Source organism: Cydia amplana, chromosome 21 (genome assembly GCF_948474715.1).
Source record: "Cydia amplana chromosome 21, ilCydAmpl1.1, whole genome shotgun sequence".
Lineage (NCBI taxonomy): Eukaryota > Metazoa > Arthropoda > Insecta > Lepidoptera > Tortricidae > Cydia > Cydia amplana.
In genome coordinates this window covers 2514695-2529039 of record NC_086089.1, presented here as the reverse complement: position 1 = coordinate 2529039, position 14345 = coordinate 2514695, and the positions used below count along the sequence as shown (strand labels likewise).

Here is a 14345-nt window from a genome sequence, read left to right as displayed (position 1 = left end):
GGATTTAAGTTTAGTTGTATTAGCGTTGTTGTAACAAAGCGAATGCAGTAACACGACTACGCGACCGCCGCGCTCACAAAACGCAGCAATTTCAGTACGTTAGTACTATTATTTATCCTCTGGTATTAAGCCATTTCTTACTCTATTGGCTTGCCAATTATCTGCGAAGTTTCCCTTTCTTCTTAGGTTTCTCTTTATTTAAACATTTAAGAGTGTGGTATTCCTTCCAGCACGGCCCGATGCACAGGCCGACTTGGCACTTGGCACACATCACAGTCACTTGGCTGCGGCGGCCAAGCGCTTGGCACCGGTGGCATCGACGTCTACTCCTCCGATTTTTGCCACTTGGCATTTCTGTGTGGGTCGGATAATGGTCGTTTTTGCCATCCAACCTAATCTCGTTGCTTCTAGACACAGGTTGGGCGGTTACTTTGTTAACACCGTAGCGAACCGCTAAATTTTCAGCTAAATCGTAACGAAAGTTCCTGTGGCTTATAGGTTTTGATGTATTACAGTTGGACTGGTATAGGACGTAAGCGTTTAGAATGCTGGAGTTTAATAGTCGGCGGAATATCTTGATGTACCATTTGAGACCACGTTTCCTCTCCATGGTGTACGACATTTTTTTGTCTTTGTCCACGTTGCATTTGTTGTAGTCGTGTAGAGCTAAAGGTATCCGTGGGAGCATGTGACTTAAGCTGTTCTGGGCGACTAAGACCATATCTGGTTTGTGGTATGTAGATACTATTGTGGTGAGTTCAGCGTCTTTCCAGGATATAATGGACATGTCTCCGCTCTGCCAGGAGAGTAACTCGCCTTTCTGTAATCTCTTATCGTCTATATTTTTAATAACTTCGGGGATTTGCGGTTTTTCTTTGTTTATCAAGCCGATGACGTCAGTTCGTCTCGTTTTCAAGTAGCGCGTTAAAGGGACTTGTGTATATGTGGCATCCATAGCCACAGAATGGCCCCTGTCTAAGTATTGCTGCATGAGTTTAAGGGTGGTTTTCGCGTGCGCTCTCTCGTCGGTCCCTCGACCGGTGTCTATGAGGAATCTCAACAAATAACCAGTCCTGGCCTCGTAGAGCTCGTGCGATTTAAAGCCGAATTGCTCTCGATTCTTAATGCTTCTCTCCCAATTAAACTGACCTTTCCACAGCGGATACGATTCGTTGAGACTCAAATACTGTCCAGGCACGTAAAGATTGCTAAATTTCATATTGCAATAATCTATGATAGGTTTAATTTTCGCCAATTTCTTCTCATTTCCAGTTACTTTAGAAACGGAGAGCGTGTCATTATCAACAAAATGTAGGAATCTCAGGAGCAACTGAAACCTGTTTCTACTCATTAACGATCTGAAGTTAGACATCTCCAATCTGCCGGTCGACCAGTAATCGGCAAGTTTTTCTCTATGGCAGAACGGCATGAAAATCAAAACGGCGAAGAAGAGATACAACTCCTCAACCGTAGTGTCTTTCCACCTGGAAAGTCTTGAAGTGTTCGGTATACCGCCTTCAGTCTTGCATTTAGGGGTAATAGTTTGCCAGGCGTACTTGTTAGTCTCATCCGCGATTTTCTGCATGATATTTCTGTCCCATATTGATGTAAATAGCTCATATGGGGATTGGCTGTTGATTTTGGAGCCGGGTACGAAGTTGTAAGGTTCCTGTCGTCCCGCGAATGTACTGAAGTCTTGGGACCAGTAGAAGTTTTGGTTCATGCAGTCGTAAGTGTCGAAGGTTTCTTCCGGGGCTGGTTCCAGCTTGAAGTTGGCCTGGTATTGTACGGAGAGCAGGGATCGTATGAAGTCTTCGTCCGCCTCGCTGCCCGAGTCCACGGATATTACGTTGGGGTCTTTGGGCCTTTTATTTTTCTGGAAATATATTGAAGCACAACAATCATCTTAAACTGAAATAAATATCATATACTACTAAAGAAAAAGTGACGAAGCTCCTTAGTGGTAAAGGCAGGCGTGTCTCACTCCGCGATTTCGTCGCTTTGCTACAGGTAGCTAAAAGTACATCCGTTCGGCCCCAGTTTTGGGGAAAGCCATAAGCCGCGCGTGGCGCTGTCGCCACCTAGCGGCCATATCTGTGCTGATCGTAACAGACGCGTTTTGTTAGAGAGTGAGTCATCTGTACTTAGTACTATTATTTATTCTGTGGTAAAGGCCGGATTCGATCCAGCGTCTTTAGCTATCGCGGCTAACGCCATGGACCCCTAGGTGGCTCACCACTGCGGAATCTGTTTCTATTTCTTGACTATATGCCATCTTAGAAAGACTAGACGTCTTTGACCAACTCTAGCTTGTAATTTGTAATACAAGCTTTTGAGAAACGGGTCCAAGGGCTAGTAGTACGTGCTTGCACCTCCTATACGAATCCCTGGGATTAAGAAATTACGATACAGCAAGATCGGTGTGAAATCTACCAGTATGTGTAAAATTCTAAAACCGTCAAGTACATAAATGATGCCAAAATTCAGATATCTAAACTAGTTATAAAAGTCATAGCTTAATATTTACCTTGTTTTTATCTTCGACGAAATCACCCTCATTCGGAGACTGCCCGTTCTCGTCACCTGAAAATTGCAAAAACGCGTTACAATTTTCGCAAAAAGTTAAGGCCCAGTTCGGATTGACGTCAAATTGCGTAGCAAAATGATGTCAATGTAACATTAACTTAACACATTTGCTACAATTGCAGGTTTTTGCAATTTTCATTCGGACCGGTCTCTTATTAAAGATGGTAGGACTTCTTGGAAAATATTTGATATCATTTAACGATATTTTATATGATTTAGGTCCTGTATATGGAAATGCGGAAGCTAATTTTACATTCACTAATGAGTATAGAAAAAAATGGTGTAGGTATTCCCATACGTCCCCGCGCCATACAACAGGCGGGGACATTTGGGGTTGATTCATATTATGAATGTATCTATTCCCATCTGTGCCGGGCGGAGACAAATGGGAATACACCCAAAAAAAAAACAAACGTTTGCCATTAATGGGGTAAAATAGACGTAGGTACTTAGTTAAATGTTTATTTTACCATATAATAGAAAGAAGTGAGATAAATTGATAAATAATCATTGAAATGCTTTGTAAATGGTAAAATCACATAAAACTAAGCATATAACTAAAACAAAACAACAATTACAATAAGATACATTTAATTACATTAAACAGTCTAAATTGTAATAACCCTACAAGCCTTGAACCAATTACAATTGTAATTTTGTAAAATGTTACTGAATATTCTATTATATTAGGAAACCTCCATTATGATCTATAATAACACAGCACTTAATTAGCTTATTACTTGAAAATATTTGAACCCGTGATTTTGTATAGGTAATCCATTCTAATTTTTAATTATGTGACACTTAAATTACCTATTGAAAAATTCTAGAACGTATAATTTTATACACAAATAGGAAGGATATATAGTTCGTTTTTTAGCATTAGAAATAAGGTAAACAATCTTGACGTGTCTTTTTATTGAAAAACACGTTTTAAAAATAAATAATGGCAAATATGTAACAATTATGAATCTAATACGATCATTTATATTCTTCCGCTTTCATAAGTAATAGTTACTGATTTTTAAAAAGCGTTTTTCAATTAAAAGACGTGTCAAGATCGCTTACCTTATTTCTAATGCTAAAAAAACGAATTATAGGAATAGGAGTCATTCCTCCTATTCCTATATCCATTCGAAAAGGATTACCAGACTATATTATTTACTCATCTTCAATATTATATCTTTTTAGTTTAAAAAAATAAGAACATAATTTAAACTAAGTACCTACCTATATCGAAATGTTATCGTCTCGACCGGACTTTTGCTCAATCTTTTAGCAAACGGTTATTGCAATTAAGTAAAAAGCTATACCTTGTTAAATGTTAAAAAATATTTTTGGTTCCTTGCTGTTTTTTTAAATTTTGTAAATTTTGCAATTGTTTTTTTTTATTCGACATCTAGAGACTTTCTACGTCTCTATGTAATACTTTAGTTTGATTTGATATTTGCGGCTTAGATTTATTTTATAATTGCTGTTTTTTTTTTGTTGCTTGTATGTAAATTACATGTTGACGTTTAAAAGGGCCCTTGTGGCCTATTTGCTGAATAAATGTTGATGTTTGATGTTTAGTCATTCGATCAATTCAATCAGAGTTTTTAAAACGTTTTACGCTAAATTATATCAAACCAGTGCGGTATAAGCTTGCTTACTTCTCCCTTCTAATCCTTAACAAAATTTTATTTTTCGGCGAAGTTGAGTCAAAGTCGATTTCAGCTGAAATTGTCATCCTAATTCATCCGTGTCTTTGACAATTGCTTGTACACATTCCTTCACTTCACCGCCTAAGTGTAAGGCCTGAGTGGACGCTCGAGTTGGGCGTGCAGCGGGGCGGGGCGTGCGGCGTGCATGTTAAACAAATGCAAGCGTATAGGAGCGGCCTTAGTGCACGCTGCTCACATCACGCGTGAGCCCACAGCCACGCTGCACGCTCCGCCGAACGCTCCGCTTCGAGCGTCCACTCAGGCCTTACACTTAGTAAGAATAGTAATATTATGCGGCTCTAACTTTTCTCCTTGTGCTTGTCGGTCGAGGGCCGCCGGCCCAGCAAGTCGCGCTTGCAGCATTTGTCCTCCTGAAACAACCAACAGAAATTTTGTCGAGCTCTGATTTAAATAGGCTACATGACTTTTTTTTATGGTATCAATCGATCGGGTTTGTTTTTAGGATCAAATGTCTATATGGGACCCGTTGCGTTAAAGTAACACAAAAGTCAGAAATTGTAGTCAAAGTCCGACAGTCGCACTTCACTCGCGAAACGCCCTATACAAAACGGCCAGGGGCCGTGACGTCATCGCCCATCTTGTAGTATGGACAAAACAAGAAAATTGCGTTTTTGTCGGTGAAATATTGCGTTTATGTATATAGTTGCCATACAATATTTTTTTGGATGAAATGTAAGGAATCGAATGGTACCCTTACTTTTATCGTTTTTGGAAGTTAAAAAAAAAACTTAAATTTTGAAACTTTCAGGTCCTGTAATTTTGTAATTTTTCAATATTTTATTTTAATATCCACATTATTGTGATAAATTGCTCGTATGCTATCTATTTTACTAGATTTTGTTATAAAATTCAACATGTGTCATCATCCCTATAGTATCACGATTTGTATAGTCGTTCGATTTGTAGCTGGCCCCGAAGTCTCTTTAACTGGTTAATTACCACTCTATGGTAATCGGGATAAGATTCAAAATGAATGAATTATTTTGCTAGGCTGTGTGGTCGCTCTACGGTTACTAAGTGCCGGCGAGTCGAACGCTACAGAACCAGTCTAAAATGTGTCATCGACATGCGTAACAAAGGCGCGTTATCGGAGAGCGCACCTACACTGGTTTTTTGAGCGTTGGACTAGCCCGCAGGTGCCAATACGATCCTTTTTTTTGCAGGTAGCATGTGCGGTTTTAATTAGAAAGACATTACACATTTTTAGGGTTCCGTACCCAAAGTCCGTCCGTCCGTCCGACCGTCTGTCACCAGGCTGTATCTCACGAACCGTGATAGCTAGACAGTTGAAATTTTCACAGATGATGTATTTCTGTTGCCGCTATAACAACAAATACTAAAAACAAAGATTTAAGTGGGGCTCCCATACGACAACGTGATTTTTGACCGAAGTTAAGCAACGTCGGGCGGGGTCAGTACTTGGATGGGTGACCGTTTTTATGCTTGTTCTGCTCTATTTTTTGTTGATGGTGCGGAACCCTCCGTGCGCGAGTCCGACTCGCACTTGGCCGGTTTTTATTAATTACGAGAATGGGACTTAACTGCATGTAGTACAGCCATTTATTTCAATAAATATTATACATATTTAACTTACAAAACATGCCATGTTTTTTTTTTTTTTTTCTAAATAAATTAACTGCATGTAACTAAGCTTTTAAAGTTAACTCACTGGTTCGCTGTCGCTAGAGTCCCCGGTATCGCTAGAGGAGTCCGTGCCGTAGTGTCGCAGCCCGGGCAGCACGCCCACACACCGCATTGCTCCCAACTCAGCTGCTTCGGTTGAAGGCACACTGGAAAACAAATATATTGGCTCCATGCATGCGTTTGATTTGATTTAAAAATGTGAAAGTCAAGTTAATGTTTCCAATAGAGAATATTACTAACTCTGCGTAGGGGGCGCCACTTCCACAATCCGCCAAAATCTGAGGGTCTACCGTAAACGAAAGTCGAAATTTTGTTATGTAACCTCTCTATCACTTGCATATTCGAGCGATAAGGAGGTAGATAGCCGAGTTTCGATTTTCGCGTTTCCCGTTAGGCCCTTTGTAAACAAACCGCCTTGATGTATCAATGTCATATTTTATTGTCTGTGAAAACTTGACAAAAAACAGTTTAAGGGCCACTTGCACCATCCCACTAACCCGGGGTTTAGCGGTTAAAGCGTTAACCGAGTGTCAAATTGTACTGGTAACCATGGTAACTCCAGGTTTAACCGGTTAACCCCAGGTTAGTGGAATGGTGCAAGTGGCACTAAGGCACAGGATGTTACTCTATGGTTTACGATGGGTGCTAGTGCTGCTCTCTGGCGGCAGAACATCGCAGTAATACGCCCTATTTATGTCAGCAGATGACAGACCCTCTTACACGCAAGGCTTTGAAATTCGTACGGAACACAAAAAAATTCAACAGTGTTCCTATTGAAAACTATTTCAATTTCATAATAAGTCCTATAGGTAGGACACCGTGAGCCTTAGGGCTCAGTTAGGCGGTGCCAGAACTCGCATGCGAGTTTCATTACATTGCGTTATTTGATCGGTCGGCTGAATTGTTGTAACCCACAGACAATCCAACCTCTAGACATAGCATAGTCGCGCTACCCCCTCTGCCACACATACGGTAGCGTTACTCCATCTTCGAGTCAATCCCGTGCCGTGATTGGTCCGTGTCTTTGAACGGACCAATCACGGCACGGGATTCGCTCACCTCGTCCCCCCGCACCCCCGTATTTTTGGGGGCATCGGTTTCATGAAAGAATTGGCCTAAGCTCAGTCTAGAGGTTAGATTGTCAGTGTTGTAACCTCAATGGACCGCAATGTAACTAAAATCGCAAGCGAATTCGCGCGCCGTCTAAATGAGCCCTTAGGACGATAAAGAAAATATCAAGGATTTGAGCTTAAGGATCTTATTACGGGCCTGCTATTGTGTTTCGCCTGCAACATATTTCAGTTTCTTACCTGTCTGTACCATTGGCGTTAGTTTTGGCCGGCGGGGGCACGGGGGAGCCTTTTTCTGCCTCCAACTCGCTCGCCTTACGTTTCCTCACCACCACCTAGGACAACCAAACTTTAGTTGACTCCACATTCACAAATTAAAAGGAAAAACCGGGCAAGTGCGAGTCGGACTCGCGCACGAAGGGTTCCGTACCATTACCCAAAAAACGGGGGGAAAATCACTTTTGTTGTATGGGAGCCCCACTTAAATATTTATTTTAATCTGTTTTTAGTATTTGTTGTTATAGGGGCAACAGAAATTTATTTATTTAAGAAATAGAAATACATCATCTGTGGAAATTTCAACTGTCTAGCTATCACGGTCCATGAGATACAGCCCGGTGACAGACAGACAGACGGACAGTGGAGTCTTAGTAATAGGGTCCCGTTTTTACCCTTTGGGCACGGAACGGTGTAGGGTTGGAGCCAGTGTAGCTTTATTTGACGTTCATAAGCGTATTGTAATATGCCTAGTTGAATAAACTATTTTTTATCTTATCTTAACCCTAAAAATGATTTTTTGTGACAATTAAACCTCGATACATGCTAATGTGTTAGTGTACGTGTCAGTAACCATATTTTTCAAATTATTTTATACTCGAAATGTAGGACTCAGTTGTGTGTTTAGGTAACGACTTCGTGCGTATTATTAGATTGCCCTATTAGAAACTAAATAATTAGCAAAGAACAAAAATATACCGTTTTCGTTCCCATACAACAAATACCGGTATCCGATCCCTGGTACGAGTAACATGGTAGTGTAACGCGAACATACCCCCTGCAGTTTGTTCTTCTGTTGCTGCGCAGGAGTGGTGCGCGCCGGCGCGAGCTGCGCGCGCAGTCTGGTCAGCTCCTCGCTCTCGGCTAATGTTGACACGCGCTCTCTGGTGCAACACAAACTCGCGATTAACTTGGACCCACACCCACACTGGCTGTTATTTAACATATAACATTTATCATTGGCCTTAGCGGCTTTTGCAGACGATTTAAGATGTAAAACCGGAGAGACATCCCATTACACCGCCTGGGACGCAATTAAGGAAACGCAGGGATGCCCAGCACCTGCATTACCCTCTCGGCTTCACTGTCTTATCCCACAGGAAAGGCTCAATACGTGTGGAGACAGGTCGGCTGCAGGAATCTGCCGCTTATTTCAGGTTGGACCCTACTTGCGCCTTACGAAAACTCCATTCTGGGTTTTATTTTGGAGTATCCTTCTCCTAGATGGATTGCAAACCAATACTAAGAGGACCATCTCCCCTTTAACGAAATAGCTTCTTGCTCATTGACGTATAATATCTAAGGACAGGCTAATGGGGCACTAAACATCGTACTAGTTCAGCAGTGCTACCCACGAATTCCAGCCAATCGTGCAGTCTAACGCGACTAGTTGCGACCAATAGCGCGCGTAATGCGAACTCGTCAACCAATCGCGCGCGTGATGCGAACTCATCAACAAATCGCGTTGTAGCGATTTCACACCGCTGTACTGGCCCCTGTCATGCCTCATTATTATTGCCCGTAAAGCCAGTCCCTAGATATCTATGTCAATGTTCTTGCTTCGTTTGTGGACTTAGTCGCCTAGTACGACACCCTTATCTAATGTGAGGGTTGGCGCTATTCTAAAGCCGGCAACCACACGGCCAACATAACATAACATATAACTAATAAATAATGCAGTACCTGAACTCCTGCATCTCCTTCTGCTCCTGCATGGAGATCTGCTGCGCCGCCTTGGCCTTGCTGCGCTCCACCAGGTCCAGGAAACCCACCTCGTCGTCATCCAGCCCTCGGATCATGTTTTCTGTTTATAAGCTACATCATTAGCCGCGTCCACACAGAGTGAGCATACGGCCACACGTCTACACTGATCGTTTTGTGCGCGAGGAAATTGCCTCGCGCGTATGCTCGCTGTGTGTGGACCCCGCTATTATTGTATAGTTAAATCTGTTACAACATACCAATGCCATATGGCTGATATGGTACTTTATGTATGAAAGTGTAATTGTGAAATCATCTCCCAAAGAAAATACTAGAAAAATTAGACTTATATTGACCGGCATGTGAACCGTGATTACCTTTTGTATTTTTTTCGAGCTCCCGATAATTCGACACAGTTACATGCATCTTATCCCGGTCTATGTAAGTCTAGTGAGACTAACCGTGAATCATTCAAAACTGTTACTGGAGAAATATCCAATTATGAAGCCTATTATACTTTGGCGCTAATGGGAAAGGTGAATTATCATTATTAAATGATGATCCATGTAAATTTCACTAGGACAGAATAGTTTTTGCCTTTTTACACCCTTCATAAATCACAAGTTAGCATACAAACAAACTACAAAATAAAATATAGATTCCTTAAAAAACCATGAATGATAATATTGCTTGAGGTCATAGATATCAACAATACAACAATTATCATTATTCCACTTAACTGAAGATATGTGTATGTATATTTATACTTAAGGTAAACATTGGGGGAAGAACATCCTCAAAGTACAAAGAACAATGACATCAAAAGGACTCCGGGGTTGAAGTGGCTCCAGGTTGCACAGAACCGTGACGAGTGGCGTAAATAGAAGGAGACCTACACCCGAAGGGTAGAAAAGAGCTAAAGAGAGAGAGAGAAAGGTAAACATTGTAACATACTTAGTTTGTGAGCCTCCTCATATTCTGCGTCTTTCCTCATCTTCTGTTCCTCAAGGCGCTGGTACAAAGGCCTGGTGTCATACGGCTCTTCGGGAGCCTCTGTAATGACATTTACTTGGATTATCGACACAATGAGCGCTGTGCAATACAAATATTATATCTGGTGTGTCTCAAAAGAGAATAATACAGAAAGAAAACAACACAAGTAGAGATATTATCGCTAAAAAAAAGCATATCTTCCTGACAATCTTTAGATAATAGAAGTTGATAAATTTATAGATACATGTCAGTAGGTGTTGCAAATGCAATGAAAAAAAAACCTATCATAAAATGCTATGTGAGCTATTGTTTATAACATTTAGAGTAAACTGATGCTGGCTTTGAGGAACAAATATCATCACTCATTATTTAATTGTTGCTTTGATAAAGAAATTACGCACGCAAATAATGACGTTTACCGTTTACAACCCTACTCAGCTGAAGGGTTTGTTATAATACTCGAAATAACACTATAGCATTGAATGCCATTGGACTTACACTTTAAAATAGCAACATACAGAAATATTATATTCATCAATAACAAATACATTGACATTGCATCAAAACAATATTCGTAAGCTAGTTTACCTTTGGGTTGGTCTTCGGTTCTAACTTTGTCCCATTCTTCTTGGCGACGTCGTCTCTGCTCCAATATTTCGGATTCAGATATAAATCCAGAACTCATTGTCCTAAATTTTAACAAATAAACTGATAAATTAAAGCAGCAAAACTATTCTCTTTATTTCAGTATTGCTAACCTAACTTTTTTACTTTTCGTTGATTACGTTTATGAGGATTACTACAAATATAACAATGAAAGAAATAAAGAGAGTATGTAAACAAAAGTAATAAATCTCCTGGCTGAAATTATATTTACAATGTGCGTATTCATATTGATAATTTAGGATTTAAAGTTTCACTAATTTTATGTTTATTCTATTTATAATGACAGATATATTTAAATTATTTAATTTATGCATAAAATCGCAACAATCTTCGTGAACAGCAGTCATACGTTTACGGAGCCTAGTTGAAATTTAATTATTTGGGTTTGGCGATTGTGATCGCAAAAATGTTTTAACTATTGCATTTTTATTAGTTAGAATAAGAATCATCTAAACAATGATATAATAAATTAAAAGTCATGTTTATATTTTGAATACAAAAGTATGTACTTGTATGTGTTTTACACATGTTTTACATTTGTTCTTGGAGGTGTAAGTAACAGCTATCTCTTTAAATGTTCAGTCCATGTGCTGTCACTGTCATTGTCAAGTAATTTGCTCTCAAGTTCACGTCTTAACTGTGTCGTACCGGTTGGGAATTATTGCAATAACTATTTTATTTGCATAAAACTTTTGAACAAGGCCAATTGTAATTGAACTACTATATCGACACACAAATCCCTAACCATGGCTGACGTAGAAAACAAGGAAGATCTCGTTGAAGACGGAAAAAACAAAATGAATGTTAAATGCAAATTCTGCAGTTCTAAAATTCTAGACAAGAAATCTGCGAATTATATCACGCAAGAGGTATATAACGTTTCAGCTTTCTATTGTTACATTTTTGCGGTGAAATTAGTAATATTATTACACATACAAGTTCAAATTTAAAAGATATACATCTTGTTTTACAGATGGCTCTGCCTCTAATGCAACAAGATAACAACCGTAAGGAGGGCGAGATCCAGAACGAAACAGTGAACGAGTTCTATCACGTAGAAAACATGTATACGTTTGAGAATATTGGTTTTACACACACAGTCGACAACTACAAATACCTGAGTTGCGCGGACTGTGATGCTGGGCCGGTGGGCTACTATGACATGAATACTAAGCACAGCTATGTGGCTTTGTCAAGAATTGTACATTCTTAGGTAGTTTTTATTTAAATTAGATGCTAATGTCATTATAATCTTGAAAATTATGGAAAGGGAGAGGATATCAAAAGTATGCTTGTAATTGAAGCTTGTACATATAATTCAGGGGCCTATTGCATAACATTTTACAACTCATAATACAAGCGGACGCCTCTTTTAATTCCCTTTTATTAGAAAGAGACTTCCGCTTGTATTATGAGTTGTAAAATGTTATGCAATAGGCCCCTGGTTGTCATCTAGGATTATTATTTCTAAGGCCACATTTTTTTATGGAATAAGCAACTAGATAGCCTATTTGAGTGGAACACATGCTGAAAATTTACAGATAAAATATTAACTTTGTAAACTAAGATAAAATAATACTTTACAATAAATACTAATTATTTAATGAGTTGATATTTACAAGCAGTCAAATTTTAATAACAATCTTAATAAAAAGGCACAGATTTTGGCACAAATGCATCATCACATGTTGGACACCCAAACCCCGAAAAGAATACTTAGCTTATAAACAATGGTCCCATACAGATACTCGGTGCCAATTTTAACACATTATTTTAACATTCTGAAAATCTTTGAAGCCATGTAATTGTTACAAGTAAAAATGACAATTGTACAGTCAGTTCTCTATCACAAGTATTCACTTTTCTATACAATTAGTATGGCTCACTGGATTGTCTGTGGTATGGCTACTTGGGCTTGGCTAGGTCCCCAGACATGTACTGAGACTTTTCAATTTTCTACAATAATGATAATGAACCTAACAAATTATTTAAAGAGTTAGGTGATTAACTGCTTTGGTATGTATGATTTGAGCTTATTGCATATTGATCAATATAATTTTTGTATGTTTTTCTGTAAATATACCTTTATGCATCATTCTGGATTTTATTGTCAACCCCCTGTTGTTATAAAACTAATTAATTAAATCATAATGGATTTATAAAATTCTTATAAGTAATAAAATTTCAGATTGGCAGGTTTTAACTTTATGATATTACATTAAGGTAGAATCTGTGCGGAAAGAAAAGAGTCGGAATGTAAGGGAGCCCATACATTTCACGACTCTTCTCTTTCCGCACAGACTCTAGAAAACGAATTTAATAATAAACCTAAAATACCATGCAGATGATGCAGAGTTCACGTGGTCGGACTACAAATGATGATCAAGTATTTCAACCACTACAATATCCGTTTCCGTGGTGTAGCGGTTATCACATCTGCCTAACACGCAGAAGGCCCCCGGTTCGATCCCGGGCGGAAACACATCTTTTGTTATTTTTATTTTATTTTGTTTTATTTACTTAACTATAGGTAATTAGTAACTTGCTACCTATAAATTAAGTTTTTCTACAAACAAGTGAATACTATTGAGTGCTAGCAATTCAACGCCTGTTAATTTTCAAATACACAAAGTGATGTTGCGCAATTGCGCATAGATTTTCAAAAGGCGTTTGTTATTGCAAGTTTTAAGATGAAAATCACAAGCATGACCGCAACTGCACACGCAATGTATGAATGCAAGAGAAGAAATAGGACAAAGAAATAAATCTAGATCGTGATATTAAACTGATTTTTGCAGGCAGGTAAGTGTGTAGTATAGTAACAAGTTAACAACAGAAAAAGTACCTACTACTCTTATCATCGATCGCCCACATCGGTGGACCTTGCCTTTTGTAATAAGGTCCACCAATGTACCTACAGTTAGGAGTGTTGCTGTTTGTACTGGCTCACACAGTTTTCTGTGCCAATTTCTGCCATTTGTGAACATTAAAAAAAACGAAACGACAACAAAATTGGAACTATCGCATAACACGAGATCAGCTGAGTTTCGATTTTGCGTTTCCCGAAGTCACTAGTGCTGTACTCTGGCGGCAAAACATTGCAGTAATACTCCCTATTGGTTGAGAAATTCGACCAGTAGTAGAGGAGAATATCTGACGAAGGCATTTTGAATGGCCGACGCAAATAGAGGGGTGTTATATTTTTGACGCCAATGTCTGTCTGACTGTGGCATCGTAGCTCTCCAGCGAATGGACTGATTTCGATGCGGTTTTTTTTACGTGAAATCCAGATTGCTTGTGGTTCTAAGTTCTGTTTGATAGAAATCGATCCAGCAGTTTGAAGTGTATCTGCTCTTGTTCAAAATGATGTAAAGCATTTTTGACGTAAAAAGTTTTTTTTTGGTAAATAGCGTATTTATTTATTTATTTAATAGTTATTTCTCAAACATAAATGGAGGCCTTTGCTTTCGCTCGGTCAAGTAGGTTGTAGAAGTAACTGTACCTAAAGCTCGCCTTCGTAAGCAGCGCGCTGCAATAGCAGATGTGAATAAATCATACGTCTCGGTCGTACAACTGCAGACACAGTGACATGACACTATATGATAGTGTAACATGAACGGTCTTGTAGGAAGCAATAATACATCATTTGTTGGGTAATAAGTATTTTTATTTAAAAGGTAACTTA

General features: G+C 39.1%; 2 protein-coding genes and 1 non-coding gene across 3 annotated transcripts; 2 read left to right on the top strand and 1 right to left on the bottom strand.

Annotated features, from left to right (window-relative positions):
• Positions 1-119: 119 nt before the first annotated feature.
• On the bottom strand, positions 120-10765 carry LOC134658090 (piggyBac transposable element-derived protein 4). Its single transcript, XM_063513694.1, has 9 exons — positions 10583-10765; positions 9956-10054; positions 8984-9104; positions 8076-8184; positions 7265-7359; positions 5980-6100; positions 4594-4660; positions 2528-2583; positions 120-1876 (listed from the first exon to the last, which is right to left on the bottom strand). The coding sequence occupies exons 1-9, from the start codon at positions 10677-10679 to the stop codon at positions 158-160; spliced, it is 2484 nt and encodes an 827-aa protein (XP_063369764.1). The 5' UTR covers positions 10680-10765; the 3' UTR covers positions 120-157.
• Positions 10766-11286: 521 nt separating this feature from the next.
• On the top strand, positions 11287-11948 carry LOC134657913 (guanine nucleotide exchange factor MSS4 homolog). Its single transcript, XM_063513493.1, has 2 exons — positions 11287-11529; positions 11634-11948. The coding sequence occupies exons 1-2, from the start codon at positions 11407-11409 to the stop codon at positions 11871-11873; spliced, it is 363 nt and encodes a 120-aa protein (XP_063369563.1). The 5' UTR covers positions 11287-11406; the 3' UTR covers positions 11874-11948.
• Positions 11949-13069: 1121 nt separating this feature from the next.
• Positions 13070-13142, top strand: Trnav-aac (transfer RNA valine (anticodon AAC)). The gene has a single exon. It is a non-coding gene; the product is annotated as a tRNA-Val (tRNA).
• Positions 13143-14345: the final 1203 nt, after the last annotated feature.

Coding starts and splice junctions, on each gene's coding strand:
- LOC134658090 (XM_063513694.1), bottom strand. CDS start 10,679: ATGAGTTCTGGATTTATATCTGAATCCGAAATATTGGAGCAGAGACGA. Junction 10,055..10,582: donor AACCGAAGACCAACCCAAAG/GTAAACTAGCTT, acceptor ATGTCATTACAG/AGGCTCCCGAAGAGCCGTAT. Junction 7,360..8,075: donor AGAAGAACAAACTGCAGGGG/GTATGTTCGCGT, acceptor TGGTTGTCCTAG/GTGGTGGTGAGGAAACGTAA.
- LOC134657913 (XM_063513493.1), top strand. CDS start 11,407: ATGGCTGACGTAGAAAACAAGGAAGATCTCGTTGAAGACGGAAAAAAC. Junction 11,530..11,633: donor CGAATTATATCACGCAAGAG/GTATATAACGTT, acceptor CTTGTTTTACAG/ATGGCTCTGCCTCTAATGCA.